The sequence below is a fragment of the Aotus nancymaae genome, unplaced genomic scaffold (assembly GCF_030222135.1).
Source record: "Aotus nancymaae isolate 86718 unplaced genomic scaffold, 86718_ANA_hifiasm-v0.15.2.pri h1tg000016l, whole genome shotgun sequence".
NCBI lineage: Eukaryota > Metazoa > Chordata > Mammalia > Primates > Aotidae > Aotus > Aotus nancymaae.
The window spans coordinates 6,978,487-6,997,666 of NW_026988428.1; the positions used below are offsets into that span (position 1 = coordinate 6,978,487).

Consider the following 19,180-nt stretch of genomic DNA (forward strand, 5'->3'; position numbering starts at 1 on the left):
AATGGACTAATACAGTATCCATTTTACCATCAGATATATTTTTTGTCCTAGGCTGGAGTATACCTTTTACTCAAGATAAGTAAAAGCTACAACTCTTAGTATAAATATGTGTCCAAGTGCCTCATGCCTGCTAAGCAGAGGGATCTTGGGCTCTCATAGCTTAAACACACAGTGGTATTTATTTTACTGGTCTACTTCTCCTGAAGACCTAAAAGGGGCTATAGCCTCAGTAGCTGACAAAACAACATATTAAAATTCCTCACTGATCACTAACATAACCTAAAATCCCTGCTTTTGAGATTAACATGGCAGACATCCTTAGTAGGCCTAAATAGAATGGCCTTATAAGTGGACCCAAAGGGCTTCCAAATCATGAGTTAGCCAAATGGTTAGCATCTCCAGTCCTTTATGCTAATGTACTTTGGAAGGTGACCTGGACACCATCAGCAAAAGTCCTGCTTTACCCACCACTGGGGAATGAGGTCCCAGTCGGAATGAGGTCCCAGGAATGAGAATTGTCATGCCCTCCCTGGCAAGTAAAGATGTTTTAAAGGGCTCTCAAGCATACTTGCCTGCCTGTCTACCTCAACCCTCAAAGGCAGAACTACCCTATTTTCTGTGTCTTCACTACCAGGGGTCTTCTTCAGGGCTAGGTGCCTATCTCCATGCATTTATTGTTGCCAGATATTCAGAAGCTGCTTCTTTGTTGTCACACATTTCTGGATATAAATTCTGAGTTCAGTCTGTACCAGAAAATTAATAATAACTGTAGTTTTTATGCAAATACCAAAAATTTCCTCTGTCAGTGGAAGCTAAGCAAAACAATCAGATATGAGTAAACTTTTCAAAAGCTTTGTTAATTTGACAGTAAAAAGAATTTAAATTTTAAGTTTTAAAATGTTAAGCCTTAAAACTTTTGTTTATTTTAAAATGGATTAGTCCTTTTGTGATAGTGATATGGTTTGGCTATGTCCCCAATCAAATCTTGTCTTGAATTGTAGCTCTCATAATTCCCATGTGTTGTGGAAGGGACCCAGTGGGAGATACCTGAATCATGGTGGAAATTCCCCCACACTGTTCTCATGGTAGTGAACAAGTCTCATAAGATTTGATGATGTTATAAGAGGTTTCCCTTTTGCTTGGTTCTTATTCTTTCTTGTCTGCCACCATGTAAGATGTGCCTTTTGCCTTTCTCCATGATTGTGAGGCCTTTCTAGCCATGTGGAACTGTAAATCTATTTTTTTTTATAAAAAATTTTTCTTTATAAATTACCCAGTCCCAGGTATGTCTTTATCAGCAGCGTGAAAATGGATTAATACAGATAGCCAGCCTGCAAAATGACCCAGTGATTCCCGCCTTCTGGTATTCATACCCCTTTGTAGACCTACCCCAACTCACCTCACCCAGGGTGACCTATATAACCAATAGGATATTAGTGAAATGACAGAAAAGCATGACTTCCAAGAGCTAAGTCATAAAAGACATTGTGGCTTCCACCTTGCTTTAGGAGTGCAAGGAGTGTTCCCCTGGGAGAAGGAGTGCTCCCTCTGTAGAGACACTAGCCTCCATGCCTCAAGGTCCATCAGGCAGCTAATAAAAACAATCAAATGGGAAAAATTTGAGACCTGCCACCAACCAGCACCACATGAGTGAGCCATCTTGGAAGCAAAACCCCTGAGCCCAGTCTAGCCTTAAGTGACTTCAGCCTCAGCTGATATCTTGAGAGGTCATGAGAGACCCCAAGCCAGAGCTATTCTGCTAAGGTACTCCCAAATCCTTGACCAAGAGAAATTTATCAGATAATAAATGTTTATTGTTTTAAGCTGCAAAATTTTGGGGTAATTTGTTAGGCAGCAACAGACAACTAATATAAACTTTATATTGTTAAGTTACTAGCTGACAAATGAACCACCAGATGTTAACTATCAACTCATACTCTGTCTAGCTCTACATGCATTTGAATAAACAATACATATAAATTGGTGGTCAACAAAATGGGCTCTACAGTCAGACTGACTGGGTTTAAATCTATGTTCCACATTGTGTGATCCAAGACAAGTTATTTATCTATTACATTCTCATAAGGTAATAACAGTACCTGTCCCATGACACTGTTGTAAAAACTGAGTTAATCCGAGGAAAGAACAGTGAATGGACCATGGTAAGTTGCAATAAATGCTAGCTATTATGATGTTTGAATGACTAAAATAAGACCATTCTTTGTGAAAGGGAAAAATGACAGTACAATTGATTGGGAAAACATACTTGTTTGGCTGTTGACTCTTTTTTTTTTTGGCCTCTGCCACATGTAGGGAAGGGGAAAAAAAAGGGCAGAAAGAAGGCAGACCAAAGAAGGCAGACAAGTCTTGGGTTAATAAGCCTTAACCACATCTTGTCAGGGTAAAGTAAGGTGGCTGTATAAATTAACATACAAACTGGGTACTTGTGAGACAAAAAAGGAGCCCCATTAAGAAAGATGCTGAATATATCCAGGTAACAAATCTGCACATGTACCCCCCTGAACCTAAAATAAAATTTGAAATCATTTTTTTAAATGATGCTGGAAAAGCAGGCACAAATCAGAACTGTCTCTAGTAAACCACATATAAGTGGACCCACACGGCTTCCAAATCATGAGTTAGCTTGATGGTCAGCATCCCCAGGCCTCTACTTTGGAATGCTACCTGGAAACCTTCAGCAAAAGCCCTGCTTTACCCTCCATTGGGGTTCAGTAGGGATGAGACCCCTGGAATGGGAACCATCATGCCCCACCCTTGGCAAGTGCAGATGCTTTCAAAGGTTCTCAAGTATATGGCAGGTAATTACTTGCCTGCCTGGCTACCTCCACCCTTAAGTAACTACAGTATGAAAAATGCTGCTGGCAGGTGAGAATAAAGCTCTGGAAGCAGATTCAAATTCCAGAGCTATTCTGAAAGGGGCAAAGTAAAGATAAAGGATTTTTTGTTTGTTTTTTTGAGACCAAGTCTCATTCTGTCACCCAGGCTGGAGTGCAGTGGCATGATCTTGGCTCACTGCAACCTCCATCTCCTGGGTTCAAGTGATTCTCTGGCCTCAGTCTCCTGAGTAGCTGGGACTACAGATGCACACCACCATCCCGGCTAATTTTTGTACTTTTAGTAGAGACAGGGTTTTGCCATGTTGGCTAGGTGGGTTTCAAACTCCTGATCTCAAGTGATCTGCCCGCCTCCACCTCCCAAAGTGCTGGGATTACATGCGTGAGCTACCATGTCTGGCCCAAGATAAAGGATTTAGAATCAAGTATTTAAAGTATTATACTAAAACCTTGATTGAGGTCAGTACTAGGATTTGTTTAAGCAGTGACTGAGAAGTTTTTACCAACAGGTACTAAATGAATGTTTTACTTCCTTTGTTTTTCTCTTTATGTGTCATTTGTTCCAAATACAGCATGTATTAATCTTTATTTTCTTAACAGTGTTTAATGAGGAAGAATACATATTAATGTGGGTTTCAGTTAATAGTGAATGACTGAACTTCCTGTTTAGATCAAGAGGCTCTCAACAGGGCGTCGGCTGGTGACAGCCTGCCCTCACTGTAGGTAAAATATCTTTGAGAAAATAAACACCATCTAGGGCTGAACTTCTGATGTGACTGGTGAGATTTTTGTGATCTGTGCTTTATAACTTTTTTGCTATTGGCCTAGTAGTAATTGTTTATGGTAAATAACCAGAATCTACTTTTTTCTATAATTATATTTATAATTTTTAAGCAAAAGAAGCAAGATTTGTATTTGTGGAATATTTCTCAAGTTTCTAATTTTTATTTTTCCACAATAAAAGAAAGAGTATAGTAGATGTAGGCAAGTTACCAGGTCAGTTCAGTGAGAGCGTTCCCTGAAGCTGGCCTAAAATTAACTAAGACTGTTTCTATTGAACTTCTACAAAGATGGAGGCTGTCAGAGAACCTCTTAAAGTTCAGGTTTTCTGTAAGTAAAATGTTTACTTCTCTATCAACACAAACAAGAGAAACTGCCCTAACAGACATAATTCCCCTTATTGTGACATCTGTGACGTGTCCATTTAGAAATTACACGGTATGATATAATTAGGTAATTTCGATAATGACATGTACATTAACGTCTAAAGACTGTACTAAATATGAATGTCAAAATATAATTTTCAAAATGTTAAAATATGATTCACATGCAAATATATAGTGAGCATGTCAAAGACACATATACCTCATTAATGAAAACAGTAAATCGGCTAAGAAACTGATATATATAGTCCGTTTTAGAAAAAGAATACTGCATTAAGATTCTAAATTACATATAAAACTGGTGAATAGGCTGGGTGCGGTGGCTCACGCCTATAATCCCAGCACTTTGGGAGGCCGAGGCAGGCAGACAGATCACAAGGTCAGATGTTTGAGACCAGCCTGACCAACATGGTTAAACCCCATCTCTACTAAAAATACAAAATTAATGTTCTCACTCATAGGCAGGTGTTGAACAATGAGAACACATGGACACAGGGAGGGGAGCATCATACACTGGGGTCTGTGCAGGGGAACTAGGGGAGGGACAGTGGGGAGTGGGGAGTTGGGGAGGGATAACATGGGGAGAAATGCCAGATATAGGTGATGGGGAGGAAGGCAGCAAACCACAATGCCATGTAGGTACCTATGCAACAATCCTGCATGTTCTTCACATGTACCCCAAAACCTAAAATACAATAAAATATATATTTAAAAAATATACAAAAATTAGTCGAGCATAGTAGCACACAACTGGTAATCCCAGTTACTGAGGAGGCTGAGGCAGGAGAATCGCTTGAACCCAGAAGGCAGAGGTTACTGTGAGCTGAGATTGTGCCACTAAACTCCAGCCCGGGTGACAGAGCAAGGCTGTCTCAAAATAAAAAACAAAAAACTGATGAATATTCTATAGGACAATAAAACAAAACCTTTGGAGTTTTCTACCTGCCAGAAATTATTTGCCTCATATCAATTTTCTCTAAGTTAACTTCTAAAACGAAGTCACATCCTCTACAGAATCAGATGAGCCTTGGGTCTTGTTAGGCAATGCTCTGCTATGACTCTGAAAGGTTATACTTTCATCTTATTACCAAGTTTCAGGTCATTTTTCCTAATGTGAATAAAGCCCTGATTCAGTTGTCCATGATAACTACACTTCCCTCACCCTGAAGAACCCGCCTATTAAACAGCTGGAACAGAGGCTGGATCTGAAGTTCAGGAGTCAGATTTATAAGCCCAAAGTTCCTTTCTACACTGCACATTTCTACATCCTTCTTTTATTAGGGTTCTTGTGCAAACATTCACTTTAGGTTCTGAAGTAGCCCTGCTTAAACAGTAGTCTGCTTAAGGGCAGGAACACAATGTATTTGTCTTCATATTCTTCTCAAAAGCCCAGAAGATCATGCCCCTAAAGGTTTATTCATTCATGTAGCAAACATGTCCTGAGTACCTACTATGTACAAGCAGCTGTGTTAGGTTTTTGTACTGAGCCAAGTTCTATAAAGCAAATCAGTACAGACAAGAGAAAATGCCCCTAAAGGACATGAAATAAATGGACAAACACAAAAAGAGTCTATCACAAATCTGAAACAGGGAGGAAAAGAGAAAAGCTTAAAAGAGAAAGCACCAATGCTGGCAGCAAACGATGGGTGTGTTGAGAGATAAATAGATAAAACCCGTAACAGCAAAAAACAGGTAACGGGAGAATTGCACAATACTATGGACATGACTGCTCATATATTCTTTTATTAATGATGATAGTTAATTGGATTTGAAAAGAAAACCTAAAAAAAAAGAGGAACAAGTGACTTTAAAATTATTTATATTTGACTTAAAAAGAAGGGAAAGACTGGAGTATCACCAAAGAAGCCCAGCACTCTTCCAGTTTTTAATATTGCATGAGATCCACTAGAGAGGCAAAGTGGACTCTTTTATGCAAACTATTTCTCCCCATGTTATCCCTCCCCAACTCCCCACTCCCCACTGTCCCTCCCCTAGTTCCCCCGCACAGACCCCAGTGTATGATGCTCCCCTCCCTGCCCTACCTAAAAACCTTCAGGGGCTTCTTGTTTGGACAAAATCCATTCTCTTATCTAGGACTTCAACGGCTCAGCAAAGTCTGGTTCAATCCTCAGTCCTCTCCCCTTTGCTCATGAAGCTCCAAAAACATGACTCTCTGGCAGGTCCCAGAGCACACCAAGCTCCTCCTCATCTTAGTCCTTTGGACTTGCTGGCCTCTCTAGCTAGGAGGCTACTGGCATGGCTAATTCTTGCTCATCCTTTAGGTGCCAGCTTCAATGTCACCTCCTCTGACAGCCCTCACCCACTCAACCAGCCCATTTTCCAACATAGTTTCTTCATTTGTTTCCATGACAGCAGGGATCTTGTCTAGGTCATTAACCATCATGTCCTCAGAATGGTGTCTGGCAGATGCTACACACTTAATATTACTGAAAGGTTGCATGCAGTTAATATGAAGAGCTATCGCACCACCAAACAGGGCCCATGTCAAAGTCCTAGAATAGCTGTGCAACTTCTAGTGGCTTCTTGGAGGTTTCACTGCTATTCCTGTCAGGCCCTGGCCATGGGGTAGGGCAAGGCACTATCAGCCCTCACATCTGAAAACAGCTTTGGGTAAGCCCCAAAGATACCTGTTTCCAATCAACACCCAGAAGACTCTCCAGTGTCTTTACAGGTAGTTTGGAGGAAATAGTGGGAGAAGAGGGGAGGGTCACGCCACCTGACACCACTGCCATGCTCCTTGCCCTAGCATTAGAAGGAAAGGAAAAATTAGATTGGGCACGGTGGCTCACGCCCGTATTCTCAGCACTTTGAGAGACTGAGGTGGGCAGATCACAAGGTCAGGAGTTCAAGACCAGCCTGGCCAACATGGTGAAACCCTGTCTCTACTAAAAATACAAAAATTAGCCAGCATGGTGGTGGGCGCCTGTAGTCCCAGCTACTCAGGAGGCTGAGGCAAGAGAATTGCTTGAACCCAGGAGGCAGGGAGGCAGAGGCTGTGGTGAGCTGAGACCATGCTACTGCACTCCAGCCTGGGAAACAGAGTAAGAAGACTCTGTCTCAAAAAAAAAAAAAAAAAAAGGAAAGGAATAATTAAGAGGAAGGAAAAAAGAGAAAAAGTAGGGAAATGAGTAAGGGAGAAAGAAAAGAGTAATACTCGCCCTGGCTTTCCCGTCTCGCCGTCTCACGCCCCTCTCCAGTTCCCAGCCCTAGGTCTCCCAACACTATCACCAGCACCTGTCTGACAAGAGCACTCTCTCTCCTGAGTTACAGAAGACAGCCTTTTCTGCTCTGACTCCAGCCTGATGGAAACACTCCATTTTTGCTGCAGGGCCGCAATAGAGCCATGACTTATTGGCTTCCCTAATAGGAATTCAATACATTTTTCCATAAAATAACATTACGTTGTAGTTAAGGTTTATAATACTTGTGGCTATTTTATTTAAAAAATAAAAAATATAATAAAGATCCACTAATCTGAAACCCCAAAAGTAGTGAAAACCATTCTTTTTTTTAATAATTCATTTGGCAGCAAAACCTGCCCTGACCTGAACTCGTCTGGCCTGAATTCATTTGGTGACAAACCTGACCTGAACTGACACGAGGCTATTTATAGTTTTTATTTATCCCACTGAGTGTGAATATTCATCAGTTTCACTGTAGAAATATTAATGTGTTTGATTATAGGATCCTGCTCCAGACCACACTGCTGTGCTATGTAATAACTGGTACATGCACAATATTATCCTTCTTAAAAAAAAAAAAATCCAAATTCAGCAAAATCTGGTCTCAATGGTTTTGAATACAGAATTGTAGACTGTATTTATTCAGATTTAACCTCTTTGAACCTTGGGTTCATGGCAAGTCTGAAATTAGATTGTAGCCAACATCATTTCCGGGGGGTGAAATACATTCTTAATTTCAAACAAGCAACTTAAAAAGGAACTTTTGGAATACCACTAATTCCTGGGTTGGAACCTAACTTTTTAAAAGTATACAATAAAGAAAAATTCTTCATGATAAAAGGTTTTCATTCTGAAAAAAATTATCAGGTTCCACTTCCCATTGCCACATAATCTTCAGGGAAGTCCAACTTCCGAACAGAATGTCAATTTTCTTGGACCTCTCTGTGTGCTGAGGAGCATACTGGAGTATTAGAAAGTGGACCAAGCAAAAAAGGGAGGTAATATTAGAAATCCTGTGAACTGTTCCCATTCTGTCACATTGTTCATTTATGTTTCTGCCAAAGTTACATTTTTATGATGTTTATTGCAACTCAAAGTTAACCTTTCTAGCAGAAAGAAAGGATCAAATGCCCCACCCGAAACAAGATGGGTTCAAGGGAAAATCTCAATCTTCTTTAATCATTTAATGAATATGATGAATCCTGTAGTTCATTAATTTTCTCCCATTTCGTTTTGGTGCTAGAAAATCCAGAGCCAAATTTACAGCTCTAGCCCTATACAGAATTTTATGTTACATGTTCTTTGCCCTAACCCTATTCATCCCAGTGTGGTTATTTTTCTCCTAGCCTTATTTTCCCTTTGCCTTAATTTCATCTGTTCATTTTAAGTGGTGGTGGTGTTGGTGGCGGTGGTGTTAATAGTATGTGTATGTGTGTAAATTTCCTCTATATCTTTTTGTGATAAGGGATAAATAGGCAAATAAGTAATAGTATACTTAATAATGTACTGGCATGGATCCATTTACTTCCAGCTGTAAAGAGTTCCATAATATCAGAACTCTAAATCATTCCACTTGATTAATTACACAAATACTGAGCCATAATTAGAAACTTCTATACCAAAATGCCCAAGACCATCATTCGTTATATGAAAACAATCACCAATTAGGAGAAACAACAGAAGTACCTTACCTACATTGCTCGTTTCACATATACAGTCACCTGAGATATATGGCTAAGATGGGATTATCACATTCCTCTCAAGGGCTGAGGAGGTCCGGTTTCAAGTGTCAACATACCTGCTGCCTGTGCCTCTTCCTCACATCTCCAGACCACCAGTCACTTCCCCAAAGCACAGCTTCCTAGTATGAGACTGTGAGATTCCCCCTTCTCTCCCTGGGCCTCCTACTTGCTAGAGTTACTGGAAGACATTAGAGTTACTAAAAGAAAACGGGGAAGTCCAAAAGAGTATTCATAAAACTCCGCTAAAAGCCAAACATTTTCTGTTCCTTGCATCTGTTGATCATCCAGTTTTTTTCCAGTAATTCCAAACACTAGAATTTGCCCAACTTCTGAATAGTTGTCCAGTTAAAATTAAGGTATGAGAAAAAATAGAATTTAAGTAGAAAATACTAATTGAGATCCATAAACAGTAAATGATGACATATAGGCAAGCCTGCCCTCCCCTCACCACAATAAGCTTTAAGAACTATGCAGCTCTACAAGAAGTGAAGACAGGGTTTACATGTGGCCTACAACTTGGAAGTTGCAAATTCAAGTACATTTTAGATATGAATAAATGGCAGCTAGGTCAGGGGACCTGGCTTCTTTTCCAAAATTGGAATCTAATAGAGTTATATTTGAATATACCAAAAACTTTCCACGGCTAAAATCAGAGTGCAAAGGAAAACCATTCTTTTTAAAATGCAATTATTATTTTTATTTTATACAGTGGTGGTACTGGAAACTTATCTATTATTGATGCCAAAAGCAAAACAAGAAAATCAGTGAGGATTTTGCAAGGTAGAAAAAGTTTGAGTTTAAAAAGCAACAACAAGTTGTGGTGAATGTTTATTGTTTTTATTAAACCTCTAAAATTATGTGTAAGTAATATTTGATGTTACTTGGGTTTATTTTAATTTTACCTTGCAAAATTTTGAAAATTAAGATGCTTAAAATCTCTTTTAAATGGTTGTTTATGATGTTACCATCACAACAAAGTGGTACCCAGAGCGGTATGATAAGCAGAATGTCAACAATCTCTCCCCAGAAGTCCCATTGCCCAGTTATTCAATCATGCACTTAACTAGGTACTGCTATAAAGGGACATTGTGAGTGTGATTAAGGTTACTAATCAGTTGACTAGAGAGATTAACCTGGATTATCCAGTTGGGCCACTGTAATTACTTGTCCTTTAAAAATAGAAGAGAAACACATTAGGGGAAGTCAGGGAAATCTGAAGCAAATTCCGCACACTGTGGCTGCCTTTGAAGATGTAGGTGGGCAACCTTTAGAAGACCCTGGGCTAACAGCCAGCAGTTAGTGTTCTCCAAGAAAGGAAACTGGGCCCCCAATACAACTACCCATGGAACTAAATTCTGCCAATGAGCCTGGAAGTGGATTTTCCCCTGGAAGGCCTGCAGGTACAAGACTAGGCCTGCTGTTCTCTTTACTTCTGTCTTGAGAAGGCCCTGGGCACAGAAGCCACGAGAGCCCACCTGTGCCAAGCTTCTGACCCACAGAAATGATGAGAAAATAAATGGATATAGTCACTACATTTGTGGTAATTTGTTATGCCAGTAATAGAAAATGAATACAATGGGTAAAGCAAAAAAGAACCAAAAATGAGCACATATGAATCTGTTTAACTCATTTATCTTTACTGATTTCAGCTAAAGCACAATAAATTACATAGAAACTAAAAATAAAACAAAACTACCGTAACAGAGAACAGGATCTAAGTGTGAAATAATCAAAGGAATTTTAAAAATAAAAAAAAATGTGGCTAACATTTTATTGCATAATTTCAAGCACTACCTTGAAATTGGAAATTCTGACATTGTTTCTAAGCAATTCAAAAGAAGATGCATAAAGCAAGGATCTGGAGCCCAATATGTGATTATAGTTACCCTGAATATAAGAACAGAACACTCATCACGGTTTTTAAGCATGTACCACCCTTGCTAAAATACATAAGCAAGAATAATTTTAGGCTTTTGTTATCTTTAAGGGAGAGTAACAATAATTACACAGGGAATTCAGCTTACTACAGGAAATAACATTCTAATCGAGACCTGCCTGGGCAACACAGAGAAACCAAGTCTCTACTAAAAAATACAAAAATTAACCCAGGCGGTGATGAGGGCCTGTAGTCCCAGCTACTGGGGAGGCTGAAGTGGGAGAATCCCTTAAGCCCAGGAGGTGGCAGTTGCAGTGAACTGAGATGACCCCACTGCATTCCGGTCTAGATGACAGAGGAAGACCCTGTCTCAAACAAAAAAAAAAAAGAAAGAAAGAAAGGAAAGAAAAAAGAAATAACGTCTTAATAATTATAGCTCTCCAGAAATGGTATGGGCTGCTTCAAAAAGCAGAAATGTTATAAAAATATTCCTAGAATCCCATAGAACAATTGGCCTTAAAAAAACCTCTACATTCTATAAACTCCAAAATTCTGATTCCATTAACTTAGTAACACAGGGAATACTGGCATTACGGGAGTACTAGTTAAGTTTCTATTATTCTACAGGCCACATGAACTCATTAAATTTAATATCAGGCATGCAGGATAACTGTCATAGCAACATAAATTATTAGTGTTACAAGTTTCTAAACAAATATGCAAAATACTAAAACGAAACTATTTTAAAGGGCAGACATTTATTTTTAATTCTACAGGATTTCTTTTCAAAAGTGAAGCTTGTTGTACCCTTCTGGTCTGGGTGGGGAGGAAGATGAGAATAGGAGGGAGGCCTGCCCGTCCCCCCCTCACCCCACCCCATGAGGAGGGACCCAGCGCACAACCTGTTCAGGATCTGGAGCCACACGAACACGTGAGTCTACCCGGACAGCTCACCCCTTCAAAACAAGATCTGCGGACCGGCTCAGGACACAACAAGAAATTGCCAGCAACCTGTGATCGCTCATTTTTACTGACAGTGGGCAACGGGCACTTGGAAGGAATGCCCATTTCTCCGGTGTTGCTTCCCAGAAGCAAATGCAAGTGTTTGTTTATGCAAGATTTACGTTTCACTCAGGTTTGGGTTGGGTTCGTTTCCTGGAGATTGAGCTGAGTTTCTCTGGTTTGCTTAAGTGACGACAAGCAGATCGCTCCATATTTACCTTTCACTCGGGCCAAATTGGACAAAGGCAAATAAACAGGTCTTGCAGGCGCCCCCCGGCAGTCGGCGCCGCCTCCCCGCGCTGGGCCAGGCAACCCGGGGCCGCAGAGGAGCCGGCGCTCTAGGGCGGCTGGGGCCGCGCGCCTCCCTGCCCCGCTGCGCAGCCCGCGGGTGCCCGGCCAAGCGCTGGCTTATCTGCGGCTCGCACAGCGCCCCCGCACTCACCAATTCCTAGAGCAGGGATTCCGAGAAAAAAGAAAGAGTCGGGTTCCCTAGAAACATTAAATTAACACAAGGGATCTGGAAACGAAACAGCAGATGCCTGAAAGCCTTCCCCTTGACGGCTTCCTGCCTTCTTGGAAAATCTTTGCATTAAAATAGATTGGATTACCCTGCTTGGCCAGATGCTGCTCGGGAACTTTTTTTTGGGATTTGGGCTAACATCAAAGCAGAGTTTGCCATCTTTTAAAGGATTTTTCTTTTCGAGGTGGTATACGGAAGAGCGCCTTTGGGTTGCTGATATTAGCAAAGAGGCTTGGCTGAGCTTTCTGCATTACAATAGAGAACTTTCCATAACAATGGCTAGCAAATCAGATAACAAAGATCATGGCGTGTAGTGGAGACGGGAGCACCAAATAAGCACTAAGGGTTCCGAAGCAGAGGTTCCTGTCTCTGGGAAGAGCCTAGAAAGAGCACGGGCCAGCCGCCTCCTTTTAAGGGGGAGAAAATGTCTTTTATTTCTAAGCCTACTTATTTTGACCATATCTATGAGAACCGTCTAATGGCATTTCCAGAGAGTCACAAACAAGCAGAAAGGCTTATGAGTAATATTTTATCAGTCTCTTTGTTCTAAAGCCCATGAACTAACCTCCACCGTCCCTATCTACAAATTAATCAGACCATATAATTTGTAAATTCAAAACCAGATTAATAACCACACACCTTGAACAGTGGGTTTTCAGCACAGAGTGTATTCCACTTTCATGTCATGTTAACTTTCATATTTAAAGAATTTTGGTAGTTGAGAACAAGATCCAAAGCTTCCTATGAGGTATCAGGATTTTACAGAGGAAATAGTTTTTACTGGAGTAGCACCTTCTTTGACATTTTAACTGTTTTTCATGATGACCATATTTATGAAGGGATTCTATAATCCTTAGTCACTAATTTATATATGCCATGCTTTCTAGTAAACCTACAGTCCTAAAATGATTCTATGCTTATCCCAAATTTAGGAGCATGATATGGGGGAGAAGTATATTACAACAAGATCCTTGCCAAAGCATAAAAGCAACAAAACTCATCTTAAAGTAATGCAGTCAGACAAAATCATTACATCTGTAACAAGGTAAGTATACAGCTCCAGGAGTTAGCAGCCCTAAATGTTTCTGTTCTAACAACTCACAAGAGATACACAAAATCTATCATTCCCCCCGATGTACGAAAAATTAAAGGGCAATTTCATAACACCTTTGGTGCTTTCTAACTTAATGGCTGGCCTTCAGGAAAAGCAAGTACAATTTTTAAGTGTTTATAAAAAAGCAAAGGAAAATGTTGCAAAAAATTACTTGGCTCGAAGGCCACAGAGAAAGCCGGAATCTGCAGGACTCACCAAACTACACAGCTGTTTTAAAACCGAAAGTCAAACAGCTTTTAACAGGTATTAAGTATTTTCTGCAACAAAATTATCAAATATACATACTTCTTTTTATACTGCAAATAGACATTTTATTTTTATTAGAAAAAAACTATAGTTATACAAACAATAACTAGACTGCTGTAATAAGAATAAATATAACTAGCCACGTAATACTAATTAACGCTGGCTTTTTAAAAACTTACCAGAGAATTTCAAAATGATTCTGAATGATCAAGTGTGACTCCTATATTTTCTAGATAGGCACTGATGTTAAGAATAAGGCTTTCATAGAAATATAATCCAATTTCTTATTTCCATGGCAACAAATAAAAATGATGACAAAAATCACTAAGAAAGCTTCTTAAAAAAATTTTTTTTTAATTAAAAAGCAAAACCTTAGGTAAACCACATTATGGAAAATTAACAAATCTGACAATCCTCCTCCAAAATTGTTTTTCGAAGAAAAGTCTTAATGTCATAGAAAAACGTATGAGAATCTCATTTTTGGAATTTCGTCAAACTTAACTGAAATGTTAATGAAAAAGAAAAATATTTAGATGTTGAGAAAAAATTGTTCTAATTATTCCGCTTCGCTATCTAATTTCAGCTCATAAAAGTTAAATCGCTAGTAAACAACTGGTCTGTTTTGGCAGATTTTTTTTTTTTCTATTTTAAAATGTATTACTAAATAGATGAGATTACTACTAGTTAAAATTCTGAATCCAAATACCATACATGCTGTTGTAAAAACTGTGCAGTTTTAAATATATTTTTCCTTCTATATATTTTTGTATCTTTAGCCAAACTTCTCTAGGAAAGTTTAAGTTTATGATGTTTTCTAAAATAAAAACATTTGTATTTAATGCTATAAAAATTAATAAATGTCTTCTAAAGTTAGGTGCTCCAAAACAAATGATTCAAAAGTTTTAATGAAAGCCCTCTTATAATTAAAGAAGGTGATTGGTAATGAGGAGGAAAATGGAAGGCATATTTACAATAAATCAAAAGCAGAGTTGTGATTAATGGGCTCTACAATAATTATTAATGTTCTCCCTATAAAATATTAGTCTCTGCATTAATTTAAAAGTACAGACTGGGTTTTTTCCCTTGATAAATAAAAAATAATGATCTTTTTTCCTGTTTTAAAGAGGAGCATGACTATTTTAAAAACAGAAGACTTCCAAGATCTTTCCCTTTCCCCATTTCAAATTTATGAGTTTTCTTTTTGTCTTTTTGAATTCTTGAAATCCAACGACATTGTCATAGCTCTGAGAACCAAGCTAATAGAAACCACTAACTGTAGGAGACAGTCTTGATGTTTTTTATTGTATTTTCCTAGAAAGACTTTTATGATATTTAATCTTAATAGCTTTTTTTTTTTTAAAGAAATTCTGTAATGCCAATAAGTAGGAATCTAAATCTCAGGAGTTTAGGCAAACTTAGCCCATCAGCATACCCTAAAAACAGGATAATTTAATAAAACCTAAATAATATATTAGTTTTTAAATAATATGTTATATGTTTTCAATACATATATATCCTGGTAAGATTAGTGGGTGCCAACCTCAAATCCATACTGCAAATAAGCAGCGTGCACATTTTTTAAAAGGAGAAGAGGCTACACTAACTACTGCTCAGTCTCCTCAACACTTGGATGCAGGGGATAGAAGGAAAGAAGGTCAGGTCCTTCATCAGGGCTGGCGCCCTTCCTATGGCGCTACACTTCCTCCTGTCCCCGGTCACTGCCAAGGTCAGTCAGGATAGGTGGGCTCGTGTTTCTACATAGTCAGATACCTGTGTATTTTCCCGGGAGAAGGGAAAAAACAAAAAAAATATAAAACTCTCTATTCCCGAACTCTCTGTATCCTTTGAAAGTCACACTTTATTAATGGAAATTAAAATGATAAAGAAACCACTAGTAACCTAAATGATAGTTTTCCCTTAAAGACACATTTTAACACCTTAAAGACACATTTTAACACCAACGAGATTTTCTTCTTTCACTTTCTTCCTTCCTTTCCTCATTTCTCTCTCTCTCTTTCCTTCTTTCTGTCTCCTTCCCTCTCTCTCTTTTCTCTTTTTCTTTCTAGTCAGAGTTTGTGACTTACTAATTATTTTTACTCTGTTTGAATTGGGTCCCTGTTATCTTTTATAATTTTCTGGAATGGAGTAAGATTTCCATTATTTATGAGAATAAAACAGGAGGTTGACACTTTATGCACAAAAACGAATAAGCAAAGGTTACAATGACATCAGTTTTAGTTTTTATTGAGGGCTGGCGTGTTGCGCAGGGGTTGGCGGTGGGAGTGGGGTGAGGCAGGTGTGAGGAATGAGTTTGTTTCTTCCGAGAGGGCTTTGCTTCAGTTAGTGTTGCTGCAGTTCTAATGAGGGGGCCCACTCTGCCAGCTCTTCCGGGTAGACTTCATAACAGAGTGGGTAGGCTCAATTTTCTAGGAAGCCTGACGTTGGCAACTGCACCTCATGGAAGAATTCCACAAAAGGTTAAATTAGGGTGAGATTGTCAACAGGCTTCAAAAAGGCAGAGTTCCAGGGCCCATGCCTGAGGTCTCATGGGCCTCCTTCAGGTCCTCATCCCCACAGTCTGAAACTTTTGGCCCTTCTCTTCTCCAGCTCCCCACCCCGTTCTTCGGCCAGCCCTTCCTTTTTCCTCTAACCCTGCAAAAAATGAGCAGCACTGTTGTTTTGTTCCAACTGACAAAACAGCTAAGAAACAGCAGAACATGACTGCCCTTTGCAAAATAGGCATGTGATCCTCCTAGCTCAATTCAACACTTACAGTAAAAACGAATAGAGAGGGAGCTGTTTACGAAACTCTCCTACTTGCCTTTGGAATACTCTCATCCCCGCCCTTCTCGGCCTCCTAAATACCCAAACTAATTTATATAATGAGCTTTATTTTATCACCCTGAAATTCTTCCTCAGTCTAAATTGCCAATGTGGCAGGTTCCAGCTGCCCAAATTCCCTAAACAACATTCCCCGTTTCATAAAAAGCATGCAATTGCTAGCACAACAGTCCTGCTCTGGTTCTCAGAACTATAAACTGACTATCCAGCTCCCTGGCCCGGGAAGGCTGTGAAACAGGCAACATGGACAATTTAAAGGAGTACAATATCCAAGGTGCCATTTCACTCCCAGGCAGCCCGGAGTGGTCAAGGTAAGGCCACCCTCCATTTTTCTTCTGGCTACTATATTGATTCTCTGGAAGCTACCTCTGCTCCAAAAGAAACCACCCCATCCCACTGAGAAAAGGTAACACTTAATTTGCACTGCTTTTTATGATGGCATTTGTTTGACTAAGAGGGGGCAGAGGTTCCATACAACAGACTGCTTTAGCTGGGTGACTTGAAAATAACACATACCAGATTAACACATACCAGATTAGTTCCCTAGATGCAGATGAGTAAAGTACAAAGCTTGAATCCTTTCTTTTAAATTAATTAATGTAAGCTCAATGCTTATATTATAGACATTGACTTTTATCTGGCACATACAGTATATGACTCTGCCTTTAGCAAAAATACCATTCAAGCTATCTTCAGCAGATGTGAATGCTTTATTTTTATTTTGGGGACGCCAAAGAGAGTCCATAACCTACCTTGGGATTGTCTGATCTCAAAAAAAGCCTTCATACTTGCAACATAGCAATATCTAAGTACTTGGACATCCCTGCACAAAAGATATGGGTCCACATCTCCCCGTTTTTCCACGTACTATTTCCTCTACAACCTTGTCACACAGCAAGCTCTAATTTATTCTTCATTAGGCAGCATATGCTACCTTCCCTCAACTGCCCCAGACCAGTAGTCATCATTGCCTGCTCTGCCCCTTGCACATGTGTCTATGCGGTCTCACCAGACAGTATCATGTTTGCTCCTATGTCTGTGTTCCCTAGTCAAGTTAAAGTTCCTTGAGCAACTAATTGTTTTTGTATCTCCAGTGCCTTGCGTATTTTGTATCACATAAGTGCTATAAAAGAGAACTAAACTGATGTGGCTATGAAATTACTTAGAGCTTTTTTTATATATATAGGAATTCCTAGGGATTGCAAGAAGAATGGGCAGGGCCAGCTATCACAAGAAGTGGAATCTGAAGGGCCTCAGGCAGGGGCCGAGACAGCACCCAGGCGTCCACGAACAGAAGGATACATGCGAGGAGGTGCAGCCACCTGATGCAATGCGATTCAGCCAAAGGGGAGTGGCGCTCTGGTCCATGGACCTTGAGGAGGCACCTTGAGAACATTGTTTCAAGTGAAAGAAGCCAGACACAAGAGGAAAGTAGTGTATGATTCCAGCTATGTGGAAATGTCCAGAACAGGCACATCCACAGAGACAGAAACCAGCTGAGTGACCGCCAGGGGCTGGGGGCGGGAGGGAAAATGGGGATGGCTTCTGACGCAAGTGAGGTTTCTTTGGGGTGTGAGAATGTTTTGGGAGTAGATAGAGGCGATGGCTGTGTGACATTGTGGATGCACCAAATGCCACTGAATTTACTCTTTAATGGTTAATTGTACATTGTGTGGATTTCACCTAAATTTATTTATTTATTTATTTTAAAAAAGGAAGAAAGAAAGAAAGAAAAAAGAAGGAAGGAAGAAAGAAAGAAAAAAAAAGAATGACGAAGAGGAAAAAAAAGGAAGAGAAAGAGAGAGAATGGGAGTATTGCTTTCTTGCCCAGGCTAGAATGCAGTTTAGTAATGGGTATTGAAAACCTCTTTTATACCAATAATTATACTTAATGATGTAGACAGGAAGGAATAAGGGAAGAAAATAACAAACAAGCAGCCAACCAATATTTCATTTAAACCTATGAAATGCTGTGCGATTACTGAGGAGTGATTTACTTCCAATTATGTAGTCACTTTTGGAATAGGTGTGAGGTGGTAATGTATGTTTTGTGTATTTGAAGTGGAGAGTTCTATAAATGTTTATTTTGTTTACTTGTTCCACGTCTGAGTTCAGACTTAGAGCTTTTAACTGTAATGGGCCTAGTACAAGAGTCACAAAAATCCAGGTGGTTGATCCAATGTCTCATGCTGTCATCTGAAATCATTTGCTCTTGCTCTACATTCAGAGGAGAAAGAAAAACAGGTGACACTTCTCTGGTCTCTATATCATAATTAGACCACGGGTAGGAGCTGAGAGACTAGAAAATATTTAGCCTATCCCTAGCTGCATCCTAAGGGACATCAACGTGGAGCTCAAGGAACTCAGTGTATTTACCAACACACCCTATATCCACCCATTATAACTACTTGAACCAGCATGGATAGGAATAGAAGACAGATTTTATTGTGGAGAACAGAATAAATCTAATAAAAGTAATAACTAGAGGAAAAGTTGGGGCTAGTTGATGTTTTTAACTAGAGATGGAAAAACATAAATGATGGCCAGCACAGACAGTTTTGAATGTAAAGACTTTAGAAATCAATGTGGTCACTCTTTTCTAGTAATAGGCTCACCAT

General features: G+C 39.5%; 1 protein-coding gene across 4 annotated transcripts in view; it reads right to left on the reverse strand.

Moving 5' to 3' along the window:
• The window catches only part of CRADD (CASP2 and RIPK1 domain containing adaptor with death domain), a 224,205-nt gene that overhangs the window by 143,030 nt on the left and 61,995 nt on the right, over positions 1 to 19,180 (reverse strand). Inside the window, exon 3 of one of the 4 annotated variants that reach the window (XM_021675617.2) lies at positions 13,867 to 16,169. The exons of the other annotated variants lie outside the window; for them this stretch is intronic. Coding sequence (XP_021531292.2) covers positions 16,120 to 16,169 — 50 coding nt within the window. The 3' untranslated portion in view covers positions 13,867 to 16,119. Of the gene's footprint in view, positions 1 to 13,866; positions 16,170 to 19,180 lie in introns of those variants that run through there. 4 annotated transcript variants of the gene reach the window in all.